General features: G+C 37.1%; 1 protein-coding gene across 1 annotated transcript in view; it reads left to right on the top strand.

Annotated features, from left to right (window-relative positions):
• FBN1 (fibrillin 1) overlaps window positions 1-14,220 on the top strand; it is a 240,448-nt gene that overhangs the window by 101,355 nt on the left and 124,873 nt on the right. The window contains exons 7-8 of the mRNA XM_023227212.3: window positions 8,917-9,114; window positions 12,479-12,604. Coding sequence (XP_023082980.2) covers window positions 8,917-9,114; window positions 12,479-12,604 — 324 coding nt within the window. The remainder of the gene's footprint in view (window positions 1-8,916; window positions 9,115-12,478; window positions 12,605-14,220) is intronic.

A 14,220-nucleotide genomic window follows, 5' to 3' on the forward strand; every position in this document is an offset into this window, starting at 1 on the left:
CCTGAAAGCCTTTCCATCTCCACTCCTGAGCCCTTGAAGGAGCACACTTCTCAAATAACACATGTGTTTTCAGTGGCTTTTTATTGAGCTTTGAGCCAGATCCAGACTCCTCATCATATTCTGAGATGTTCTGCATAATCCAGCCCCTGCTAAAGGATCCAACCTCATGGCATGCTCCTTCCCCTTTGCGCTCAAAGCTCTGGTCACAGCGGCTTTCTTTTAATCCTAGAGAAGCCAATCTATCTGCCATCCCAGAGCCACTGTTCTTGCTGTCTCCTATACTTAGAAAGCACTTAGATGTTGCACACCTGGCTTGTGCTCATCCTTTAGACCTCAGTTTCAATGTCACCTCCTCAAAGAAGTCTTTTCTGGTAACTTTTACCAAGGGGGGTGTACCCAATTATTCTCTATGACAGCAGCATGCTTGTTTCATTTGTAACTAAATTTCAACCTCAGATCTAAAATTATTATAACATATTGATCTATTTATTCACTACCTCCTCCACAAGATTGCAAACTCCATGTGAACAGAGGTTTTATGCTGTGCTACTCACTGATATGGGGTAGTGGCTCAATAAATATTTGTCGAATGCATAAGGAAACCTATGATTCTATTTTACAGTTGTGAAGTGTAGGCCTTTACAACTGTAAAGCATTGAAGTCAAAGTGTTTAATTTAATTTTGTGTTGTAGAATTTCTTGTTCTTTCTTTTTTTTTGATATAGGGTGTCACTTTGTTACCCAGGCTTGAGAGCAGTGGTGTGATCACGGCTCACTACAGTAAGTGATCCTCACGCCTCAACCTCCTGAGTAGCTGGTAGTACAGGTGCCCACCACCACACCCAGCTACATTTTTTTGTATTTTTTGTAAAGATGGGGTTTTGCCATATTGCCCAGGCTGGTCTTGAACTCCTGGGCTCAAGCAATACACCTGTCTCAGCCTCCCAAAGTGCTGGGATTATAGGCATGAGCCACCGTGTCGGCTAGAAATTTATTTTTATTGTATTAAAATATACATAAGATAAAATTTACCATTTTAACCATTTCTATGTGTACAGTTTGGTGGCATTAAGCACATTCACATTGTTTTGCACCTGTCACCCCCATCCATCTCCAGAACCTTTTCATGTTCTCAAACTAAAACTCGCCATTCCTCCCTCCCCTAAATCCCTGGCAACTATCATTGCACTGCTGTCTATGAATTTGACTGCTCTGGGTACCTCCTATTAGTGTACTGCAATTGATTGATATTTTAAATCAATTTATTTTTATTGTCTCTTTACAAACGTAGGCCCCTACCCTCCATGTACACAATGTTCAGTGTTGAAATTGACCTACTACTGAAAATCTCATTTCTAATAATAATTTAATGATAAAACATTCTATTAGGATTCTTCATGAACTTAATTCATCTTTTGTGGAACTTATTTTGGAAAATAAACAATATTACAAGGTACTTTTATGATATACTAAGAATATATTGCCCCTGACAATTTTTATATTTAATCTTAAGGCCCTTTCCTCTTGGGCTGTTAATCTTGTTTTTGGATTGGAGAGAATATGTTATGCTTCATGGCTTTGAAAAAATATAAAAGAACAAATAAATTGTTATATAATATTATTGTTTTTGTCTTGCTGTTTAATAGCTGATGCTCTGTGGTCAAACGGCAGTGTTTGGTTTAACGTGGCATTTCATACAAGCCGTTTTAAAAGGGAATAAATCAGAGCCAACTGGTTCTTTAAAGTGGAATTTGCAGACCATTAAGAATGAAAGCGTTCTCTATGATTTTATTATCTTGATGGTAAATATGTCACCCAAACCATGATTTGACTTTACCGATTCCCCCAGTCTTTTTTTTTTTTTCTAGTAAAAGTAGAGATAACTTCGCAGGAAGATGAAAGTCAGTAATGACTTGCAGGATTTATAGTAAAGGAACAAATAATATCAGGTAAATGAGATATTCTCTTACTCTGAACAAGATTTCTTACTGCTTTCTTCATCATGGAACAGAATAAAATGTGGTAACAATTTGCTGTAGTTGAATTGCTGCCACACATAATTGGGTCCCACAGAACTATGGCCTGGATTTTGATGAATTGCTTAGTCTGCATGTTAGATTAAAAGGTGTACAACAAATCACCTTGTTTCTGCAGTTTTGAATGATATTTACATTTAAGTCATAGTGGTAATACTTTTCACTTATGCAGTAAAGAAATTAAAATCAGGGAAAATACTAATGTAGAAATAGTTTTGATTTTTCCTGTATGGTTTATTTCTAAAGTGCCTTTTAAAAACATTTAGTAACAATTAAGCCATACCTCAGATGCAGTTTCTTAAAGATAAACATTTTGCATAATATACTTTAGTAAATTTTGCCAACAGGTTGTATTCTTTTAATAACACTGTATAGACCATGTTAAATAGGTAATCTTGTGTGCAGTATTTTATATAAATGCATGGATTGGAAAGTATATTCAAACCTTATTGCATCGTTTTAAAAATGCCATGTAGCTTGAATAAGATGGGAGAAGCAACATTGCATAGTAAAAGTAGATGTGAAAGGAATTTCTTTCCCCTGAAATTTTATTATAAAAAATTTCAAACTTACATTAAAGTTGAAGGAATAATGTAAAGTATACACACATACTTTCCACTTACGTTGAATAACTGTTCCCACTTTTATATACATAATAGCTTTCTATGTGTATGTACACATCTGGATGTATATATATATATAGAATATACAAGATATATATTGAAATATGTATTTGTTATTATTTACGTCGCTGAATTATTTGAACGTTAAGTTGCATGCATCATGACACATCACCTCTAAGCACTAAGGACATTCTTGCATATAACCACAATACCATTATCACACCTAGAAAAACAACAACTCTGCAATGTCATGTAATATGTAGTCCACGTAAGATTTCTGAAATTGTCTCTTTTAGAAACAGTATCCAATTGAGTTTTGAGTATTATGATTTTTAATCTAAAATAATCTCTGTACTTCTTTTGGTGAAGAGAAAGTCATTTGCTTTTGGAAAAGTTTTGAACAATTGCCTTAGAAAATATCACACGTTCTGAGCTTTCTGGTTGTTTCCTTGTGGTGCAATTTACCTTGTTCTTCTATCCCTATATTCCCTTTCAGCTAGAAGTTTGGTGTGGAAGTTTGATTAGATTAAGCCTTGACTATTTTTGACAAGAAACTTGATAGATATTGTGCACTACTTTATATTTTATAAAATCAGGAGTCCCGGAAGAATTTCAAATGGTCTCTCTGATAGTGCAATTCTGGAATAAATTAAGAGTTGACTTTTGGTGTTACTGATGCTAAATAGGCCTTGTATTCGGGCCCCAATTGGAGAATCCCCCTGGAATTCCACTCAGATACAAGCTGCAGCAGTGGGCAGGGGCTGGGTGTGGGGGTTCCTGACAGCGGCATGAGATCATGTATATCAGTGTGCTTTGTAAAACCAGAAGGAAAGAGACTGGAAATGGGAATTCTATTAACTATTAGGACACTGCAGTAGTGGATAATCAGCCTTCCTAAATTTTGACTTTGTTGTTTGCTTTGATGAGCTGGTAGTTAGTATAATTAACTATAATATAATTAGTAAAGAATGTAATAAAGTGCCTCATAATCAGTGCAGCACTGTGGAAATGAATAGTATTTTGCCGTGATTAGGATGTCAGTCCTAGTTGAGAAATACTAGGTTATGTTGAGTGGCAGTGATCCCAGTTTATGGGCTGTCTGATGTTTCTAAGGTTAGACTTTCAGATAAGTAGTTGTTATCTTGCAGACATCTCCAATTAATCATGGAACATGAGCACTCTTCATTAAAGGAAAAGACAGAGAGAGAGAGAAAAAATACACACACACACACACACACACACACACACACACACACACACACAACTTAGAGTCCTAGAGGGCAAAAATCATCTTGGGGAGCTTTTGCAAGACGTATATGCCTGGGCCCTGTGCCACATCTACTAAATAGGGTTCCATGGGGAAAACTGGGAGAGGAGGACAGGGTAGGACCCAGGCATCAGCATTTTGCAAAAGCTCCCCCAAGTGATTCTGTTATGTCCTAAGGTTAAGAATGATTGGAGTAAGAAGAAGTAACAGCAGTTAGGAGGCTGATTATGATAATTTTAATTTTCCTTAGACTAAAAGTTCTCTGAACTCCTTCCTCAGAAAGTTGTATTGAAATTCCACACATTAGGAGCCTAATGTTTCCCAGGCCAACCTACCTGGGAGAAATAAGTGTGCTGTGACCCTCTATGTCATGGATAAATTGATATCTCATTCTTTTGTTTGTCATTTTTATGAAAAGAAGGATTTAAAATAATTGGAGCCTAGTGCCCAAAATTATATCCTTGTGCCTTCCCTGCAGTTTGTGGTTTAGTGACTGGGCAGGAGGGACAAGAATTCATTGTACCACAGAATATTCTTTCCCTGTAAATGATGCATTTGCTTCAGGGTGAAGTCTGATTACAAATGAAAGTGAAATAATGCTGTAGACCACAGCATTCTGAGCTGCAGAGCTGGGCATGAGCTGAGGATCAGAGGCTGCAGACACATGTTGGTCAGAGCCCAAGCCTTGAGGCCAAATCTAATGGGACTGGAGAGCAATCCTTGAGCTAACCACTCAGAATGGGAACATGGAGATGCAAAATTTCCCATGAAGCAGCCACACTGGAGTAAGCCAGTTAAAAACAATTAGAATCGCACTTTAATTTTGGAATGATTTGGCCTGTTGCCCTAGTTCATGAAGGTCTTATAAGGAAGTGATTGTAGAGCAATTTGCAAATAGAAAGCATTTCTAATACTATATTTTAGTTGCATTAGGAATAATGATTTACACTGAAGCCAGGAATGAGTCAGACATTACACAAGCTTTGAGTTAAGCACACTCCCTGTCTAATGCTGAGACTATCTGAAAAAAAAAAAAAAGTATGTAAATTTAGCTTAATATCATGTAAGTGCTATGGGAATAATTGTAAATAATTGGATTATTAGTAAGGAATTGGGAGTGTGGGCAGATTTCTTTCTGCGGTTGGAGTATTGGACTAAAAACGGCATAACCTTGGCAATCTAAATGAAGTACAGGACGAAAAGCACATGCCGCCAAATCGGAATGACATTTGAAAACCATGTTAATACAGCATTTACCTTCCAAGACATTTTTAGATCCAATTTTATTTCATCCAGATTATGCCTCTCCCTCTGCAATCAGCAATTTTTGTTTAAAATATGGATCTACAAATACATTCATATCCACTTGCTAATCTGTACTGTCAAATAAGCCAGTTCTCATTTGTTTCCAAAATAACTTTCTCAATAGTGATAAGTATCTAGCACAGAAATGTGCTAAGTCCATAGATTCTATTCTACGTACTTAAAGTATTCGCCAAATATATAGTATACTTAATAAATTGGATCCCTGTGGACTGTTGGAATACGTAATATATGTTGTCAGAATTAACAGCTACCATCTTGATTCTATGTATTTCGTATTGAAATAAGAATAATAAGTTACTGACCCTGGAAAAGTCTTAAGGTTTTTTTTTTTTTAAATGAAGATCTTCTAATGAGGAATTCACATCTGAAGTTATGAATCAGTGTCAGACAGAACTGAATCAGATTTGCGTTAGCATTTTGTAGAGTGCCTGGATTTTGCTGGTGTCACTCACAAAACACCATATTTGTATCTATCCTGAACCCTGGCAATCCTCATATATAAGATAATTCCATAGAGTATCTTGGCAAGAGGAGGTGGAAAAACAAATCCCAGCAGCGTTGAAGAGAGGATTATAAATTAAAATTCATGTTGCATTATGCTTTTTAAAAATGATTGAATATGGCAAGCTAACATGAATCTGTTTGATTAAAGCATTTGCACTTGTCTCAGTATATTAACAGAAAGAAACAAGCCTAAATTCTCTTTCTTGTTACCTAACATAGAAAGTTTTTTTTTTTTTAATAAAAGATTATACGGCTGTGATGTTTCTAGTCTCAGATGTAGGATATATATAGTCATAAAAATCTTGATGGCTGTTTTTATCCTGAAAAGGATTCATTGTAATGTATACTGAATGCTGTGTGTAATAATGAAGAATTACAGGCAATTTAAATGATAGACAGTAAGAAAATGACTAAACACATTCTGTTATAACTTGATGGAAAATTATGCAGCAATTAAAATCATATTGTGGAATGGTGTTTATTACATGGGGAAAAGCTTTGGCAATGTTAAGTGAAGAAAATTCAGCAAGGTTCAGAAGTATATTGTTAGTATAATCCTTATTTTATGATTAAAAAATAAAACACACACATGCATACACACAAAATCTTATGTACGATAATATAATCAATATGTTATCAAGGGTTTCTTTAGGTGTAATTACATTTATTTATATGCTACTGCCTTTTCTCAATTGTGTAAAGTAACTACTTAATTTTGAATTAAAATACATAATAAAATATTGAAATCGAAAAGAAAGACCAAATAGCAAAGACGTATTTATTAAATCCCTATAGGTATTATTTGGGAGAATTGAACCGAAAAAATAAAGATGACTTTGGTATATCACTTCGTCCACATAGTTTTAAAATGTCCACTGCATTTTAAAGAGATTTTGTTACAAATTACTGCAGTGCTGAGTGAATTTTTTTCATCAAAAGAATGAAATGAGGACTGAGACAGCTCAGTATTTAATACTCAGTATTTAATATTTGTTTATATTTTTGTTTGAATTCAGTATCTCTGGAAGAAGATAGCAGGTTTTGAATAAATACGGCATACAATGTAAAATATTAAAGTATACCTAGAGCCTGACTACATAAAACTAAAAAAACAGTAGAGTAATAAATGCATAAACAAAGTAAAAAAAAAAAAAAAGACATGTGATAAACCAAGTGTCAGGAGAAAGGGCTGGAAAGGTGGGTGGGGCCGGGTCACACAGAGAAGAGGGACACAAAGGTCTCAGGCTTGTCTTTTGGAATGGTGAGTCTGGTTGCATGTAGATGTCACCCACACAATTTTTGGCCTGTTTGCATATCACCTGTACTAGTATTTAATATTTTTTAAAAATTGAATTAAAGGTTTTTCAATTCATCATCCTCATAGCAGACATAACTGTGAAATCATGAGTCTGATATATTTATGCTGTTTCATAATACACATTAAAATTAATATATGCCTACTAAAATCTAAAATTATCTTGCATCCCGTGAGTGGGACATAACGCTGGTATGGAGGGAGGGAGCTGGGGAGCTGGGGACTCAGCATTTGGACCATCCTGTCTGTCTCTCCAGTGCTGCCATAGCTTGAATATGGTAGTCTTCTTTATGTATATGACTGGCATGGAACTTTGTTTTTGGAATTCTTCAGAAGGTTGATCTTACAACATGGGCGTCAGAGCAGTGCTGTTTCTGCAACACCATTGAACAGAGGTGGTTCACTGCAGATAGCAGAGGAGAGGGAGGAAGAGCACGTAGCGATGGGGAGCAGGTGGAGTTGAAATTCCAAGGGAGGGGTTGGAGTGGAGATGCAAGAAAAAGAAAGCAAGGAGAATACACAGGATAGAGGGATGCTAGCAGATAAAATTCAGCTATTGCCAAAACATTGTTACGATCCAGAATGTTCACTCTTGTTGGTATTGTAATGAAAAGTTGTCCTTTTTTCCTTAGTAAATAGCATGTCTGCTGTGTCCTATGAGTTACTTAAAGAAAGAAGAAAACAATGAAAGCATCCCAGTAGTTTCATTAGCACAGCCAGTGATTTTCATAAAACGGTTGCATTCACAGGTGAAAGGAACTTACTGGGGTCACTGAGTCCATTTTTAGACTCACAGGAATCACTCCACCTAAACGCTTCTGAAAATGACCTGGAAGCATGCAAATGTTGGGTAGTGGATAGAAGCCCATGAGTCCGACCCCAGCCCAGCCTCCCTTGTCTGTCAAGGTCATTGTAGAACCATAGAAATGGGTATTATGGCCCTGATTTCTCTCACAAGGGGACAACCTGTGAGGACGACCTGGCTTTGGTCCTCTGTGCTCACTACGTCTTTATCTTTCTTGTTTGTTGTTGGCTGTCTCTCTGTAGGAAAAAAGAAAAAGAAAAACAAGAGGCAGATCTTATAACTGGCGGTAGACTGCTCTGACTGCAAATTCTCTTATGGTCTTAGCTCATCCCTGTTTTGCTTTAAGATGGTCCTTTTGCCTAGAGGTTACAATTATTTCAGACGAGTGTCCTCACCCTTTATGTTAAATACCTAATGTGTTTTGCATGGGCAAAATTTTAAATCCTCATTTGTTAGTTTGCTTGTTTTGTATTTCAAACAAGATGACCCCAACTCAAAAGAAACAGATAACCATTTCTTTTGTTGAAGGAACTTCCAGGAAGAAGGTGCCATGACTTGCCTCACTGCAAGCTTCAAAATTCTTTGCTTTCTCAGCCCTAAATAACAGTAGACTGGAAGCTCTGTGAGGGCAGGGATTTGGCCTCTTTTAGTCACTGAAGCATCTGTATCAGGCATTTGAGCTGATTCAGTGCAGGCACCATTATGTTTTCTTAAGTAATGAGTGGATAATAATATTACCATGTTACATTTGTACAGCAATTCACAGTTGTAAAGAGTTTTCCATTAGCTCATCTGGTGCTCACGATGCCGTTTTCAAAGTGGGTAAGAACTGATGTTTTCATCCCTGTTTTGTAGGTTAGGAAATCGGGTTCAGAAGTAGAATGGTCTGTCCAAGGCCTTACACAGAGGCAGTGATGCATCATTCTGTCCCTGAAATTCATTTCTCAATTCGGAGTCAAGCAAGATGGAGCACAGCTGTTCCTCTGCATGATGGTTCCTGCTTTTCTGGATTTTCATCAGATTCTTATTCTTTATTTTCAGATTACAGGACAGGCCCATGTTTTACTGTGATCAGCAACCAGATGTGCCAGGGACAACTCAGCGGGATTGTCTGCACAAAAACGCTCTGCTGTGCCACAGTCGGCCGAGCCTGGGGCCACCCCTGTGAGATGTGTCCTGCCCAGCCTCACCCCTGCCGCCGTGGCTTCATTCCAAATATCCGCACGGGAGCTTGTCAAGGTAAACCCGGGCTGATGGAATTATTAATGGATTAATCTTATTTGCTCTGGAGGGCCATTCTCCAATGAAGTTGAAGAGAATGGAAAAGTAGTGTCAGCTACATAACTTCACAATTTCGCTGACTGCATGATATCCAACTAAGGCATTAGGAACGTGGCTCTCGAGAGAGCAGCTGAAGTCTTACTGGATGTTTTCTTGCCAACCGTTCCCCCTTTCTGACCTCAGAGGTGTTTGCATGTACCTCTGACTCCAGGGGTGGTGTGATTCTGTTTACAGCAATGCTGTGCATTGTGGCAATGCTGTCTAGAAACACAAAGCAAGGTTTGTGAACAAGGTAGTTTATGTTTTTCTTAATTTTTTTTCTTCATTTGAAACTGTTAGAGTTCCTCTCTCTCATGGGTTGTGCTTAATTGACCTGAAGAAAACTGTTTCTCTCGACATTTTGCATGCTACATTATGCATTTTTTTACAAGTCCGAAATAAATTAGGATTTGTTTCACAGTTTTAAATATCCCCAGATGTCGCCTGCTAGCTGCTTCTCCTGCCTCCTGTAGAAGCCCTTACTCTGTTTTTGGCTTTTGCTCCTGTTCTTCCAGCTGTACAAATTCTTTTATTGTCTGGATGTCTGGCAGGAAGCAGGAGGAAGTGAACAGAGGCAGCTCCACACTGAACTGATGGGATTGAAAACTCTCAGGCTATATCTGTTTCCTTTAGACTGCCTCAGGTCTTTTTATAGCAAGTTGCAATATTTTCAGAAAATTCAGGATATGCTTTTCTGAGGCAAATAGATAATGCTTTGGCTTTGTTTTATATGTTAATTCTAAGGGTAATATGCAATAAAACAGAACTTGAGCTTAGTCACACAGTTTTGTGGGTCTCCATTACATTCCACTTCAATAAATTCCACTTCTGATTTTGTCATTCCTGGCCTCCAGCTCCCATGTACAACATACAGCTCCTTTGGATACCCTTAAATGTATCCCTCTGAATGTCAAGAGAAGAAATAAGTCACCTTGAAACTCTAGAATTATCAAGGGATGGATTGTAGTATTTTATAAAATTAAAAGTTTAGGTTTTTATTGGTGCCTTCTTATTTTTCTCATTTTTAGAAAGTCCCAGTGAGTTTTGAAGAATTTGTTGGTCTTGGGATTACAAAGTTAGCTAATACCCATGAACTCATTGACAGTGACCAGAGAGCTAGACTTTTAAGTGCCTCAGCTGCCCATCAATGAGCCATTGTCAGAGGTTGGGGTGCTAACGGAATTGGTGGGGGGGGGTGTGTGGGGAGAATGAACTGCCTTCTCTTTAGCTTTGCTATTTGTTTCATAAATCTGGATCTTTCCAGCATTTGCTTCCTGTTTCTTCCTAACTCTGCTATTCAACGTCCAAGAAAAAAAAAAAGGTTTTTTATAAGAAAAGTTTTGAAAACCCATTGAATCACAATGGCAGTTATATTGCCAGTTTGAGAGTGAAATTCTTCATCTTTGGTGGTGGTGGTGGTTGTTGCTGTTGTTGTTTCTAAGAGATTCTGCCACCAGGTTGTGGCTCTCGCTTCTTGCTGGTGTTTCCAGTCGTTGGGTCAGACGTGAGGGGCTGTGTACAGCCAGTGGAGAATTGCCTCGTCTGTATTTTCTGTTGGCCAAAAATCATGATCAACAAGACAGCTAGTTCTGCCCATATGTAAAAATCTTGATTTTAAAAAATATTTTTTAAAATACATTCAACATATCAAGAGAATGGAAAATTCTGGTCTAAGACAAAACTGAAATTGACCGGAAAATGTAAGCTAATGATTTTCCACATATAATCATTTATTTGTGGGTTAAGACATTTCATTTAAAACAGTATGTGATACTTTTATAATAAACTAAATTGTTGTTTCTTTAATATCACTTTTACTGCATGCCAACTTTTCTCAAGAACACAGGTTGAGATCTTATAAACAGCAATCCCTTTTTTAATTTACTCAACGAAAAGTGAAGCTAAAGAACACATTAGGCTTCCAGGTTTCAAAAGGAATACATTAGACTGTTTACTTGGGGATTCTTTATTAAATCAGACTTTTCTCTGTTATGAACAAAGAGATGGAGAGAATGTACAGGTACTTTTATAACCTTTATAACAGAATGTGGTGAACATGAGATGATTAATTTTGCTCCTGGAAGGTTACTATTTGTGCTTACACATAAGAACCCAAGTTAGTCCTTAGGTGCTGGTTATACAGCAGTGAAGAAAATAGACAAAGTTCCTGCTTTCTGGAAGCTTATATCGAAGACAATCAATTTATTAAACAAAACAGACACATATTAGGTCAGTGGGTGGTTAGTCCTGTGGAAAAAAAATAAACAGGGAAGGAAGGATGATTAGAGCCAGGAGCCAGGTGTTGCTGTTGGACTGTCAAGGGAAGGGCTCGTGGCGAAAGTTACATTGGGGCAGAGACCTGGAGAATGAGACATTGTGGGCCATGCAGCTCCCTGGAGGAAGAATATTCCAGGCAGAGGGGCAGCCATTACAAAGCTCTGTGGCAAGTGGCATATTTGAGGAATCCAGTGTGGTGGGAGAGATAGGAGGGTGGAAAATGGGTAAAAGAGCAGAGGAATCATGTAGAACTTCCAAGGACGTAGTATGGACTTGCACGTTGAGCTGGGGAAAGACATGATCTCACTGACCTTTACAAAGGTGCCTTCTGGCAGCCACTCTGCCAGCAAGGTAAGTCAGCAGCTGAAACTGCATGCTCATCTAGCGATCCCTCTCACTTGTTAGCCTAATTTTCTGAGTTGTTTAATTTTTACTGTGCAAGGCACTTCTCCAGAATGTGAAGTGAACATTTCTTCCACTTCATTTGTGCAAAAAACATTAGCTGTCTCGTGTAGTCTGAGTGACCTTCAATAAATTCCGTTTTAACTAAATCATTCAGTACAACTCTTAAAGATAGTTTCATTGTAGAAATGTATTGCATTTTGATTTGCAAGATTTTTTGAATAACTCTGATTATTACTACCAATCTGGAGATAAAAACGAGGCCGTGAATAATGGCCTTTTAAACATATCTTTCTACTTTGCTGCATATGTGATAAAACCCACAAAAGTGAGTACACTCTCCTCTACATTAGGAAACATGGAAGGTGGGGAAACAAAAAATGCTTGTGACTTCTTATGGAACATTATTAATCCAATGATGTGTTTTACATAATGCAGTTGTGAGAAATAGTTTCCCTAGTCATATTCCAAATATTGTGAGGGACAAATAACCACTGATATAAATATGGTAACATAATTGTGGACAAATTATCACATTGTATTCTGCAATGAATTTTATATGAGTTTTTTTTTTTTTTTCTCTCTGTCTTCTGCAATCTGACAGATGTGGATGAATGCCAGGCCATCCCCGGGCTCTGTCAGGGAGGAAATTGCATTAATACTGTTGGGTCTTTTGAGTGTAAATGCCCTGCTGGACACAAATTTAATGAAGTGTCACAAAAATGTGAAGGTAAGAAATCTTATGCTTTGCAGTTGTTGTGAGGGGTGTAGTGGGGGCAGGCAAAACTCAACATTAGAAACAAGCTTGTTTGCAAATTATTCCAAAATCTTTCTGTCTTTGTTATCCCCATGAATGTGTAAATGTAAGATCTTTAACAGTAATAATATGCTTTTGTGCTATTGGACCAGAAAAACCCTGCAGCTTTTTCTACTTTTATAGACCCAAAACAAGAGGTCCATCTGAATCAAATTAAGTATTAAAAACATGAAATATTTTTGAACCAACGTTTGGTTTAAAATGTTCAAGACACATATTTTTGCATAGTTGTAGAGACATGAATTTAAATTTGGTCATTAGTTATCATTCAGAATAATATATCTTCCGAAGTTTTTCGAGTTTAAAGATATGTTTGATTTTGTGCGTGGGGAGGCAGGATTGATCAATCAACCCTTATATTTATGCTCCTAGTATATGTTCATGATTTTCTTTTCTGGGGGATGATAATTGCCTCTCAAATGAAAAGCTTTTAATGTTAGTCAAACAGAAGAGTAATTTGAGATAATTTTTATATTTGCGTTTAGTTTATAGATTGAACTTCTGCAAATATATATAGAGAGGATATGTTTATATTCACCACTACTGCTACTGCTATTTGCTGAAATGAGGCCTGACTTCCAGTTACAGTCATAATTTCTTCGTGAGAGGGGAGCATCTAGAAAATATGTAGGCAGCATTGGACTCTCGTTTCTTTGATGAGTACATGTGACTTACATATAGTAATGTCTGACAATAGTGTAACAGCATTCTCAGGGCTACATCTCTCATCAGGATCAGAAGAGAAAACTTTTTCTTTCATTCTCAACTCACCCCACCTTGAGGTTTCATTTAGATGGATGCATTTTTATTGAAAACAGATGCTGTTGTATTTATGCCCCTAGACTCTAGCAGTGAGTACGTTCTAAGTTATTTGTCTGGGCTGGATAATTAACCTTGTCGGTTGCCACTGTATATCAGACGAGCAAAAGACAGCTTTAAATTTAAGGTGCAATTCATAAATTACATGTAAGACATTTAATGTCTACTTGCCCTGAAACTGAAGAATCTAACTCTGATAGAACTATCTTTATGAGTTGGAGTTGTTTTTAGGTTATAAATCATCATTGAATTTATAATTGTTATTGCATTCTTGAACATGTTATGCATAGTTTTTCGGGATAGTTGTGAAAAAATGTTTTTTTCTAAAGACTTCTTACAAAAAATTTTAAGTTTCAAAGAACAATAAAGTTGACTCTCGATAGGCCAATATATTTTAGAAGTTGTACTGTAGATCTAAAGTTGAAGCCGAGAACGTTGACACTGAAAGGGGCAAAGAACTGAGCTGGTTCCACACTCTACATTATATATTAAGGAATGGTGTCTTGGGTGTATTAAGTGCTCTGTCCGAGGCCATTCAGACAAGACTGCTCAAATTTACCTCTTTAATTCACACTCTGGTGCTTGCTGAGCCATATTACATTGTCTTCTTTCCTAGATGAAAGTTACTATTCTAGAATAGATTTTCAGGCCATATATATACATACACACACACACACACATATACACACACATATATATGCACATTTATA

The sequence above is a fragment of the Piliocolobus tephrosceles genome, chromosome 6 (assembly GCF_002776525.5).
Source record: "Piliocolobus tephrosceles isolate RC106 chromosome 6, ASM277652v3, whole genome shotgun sequence".
Taxonomy (NCBI): Eukaryota; Metazoa; Chordata; class Mammalia; order Primates; family Cercopithecidae; genus Piliocolobus; species Piliocolobus tephrosceles.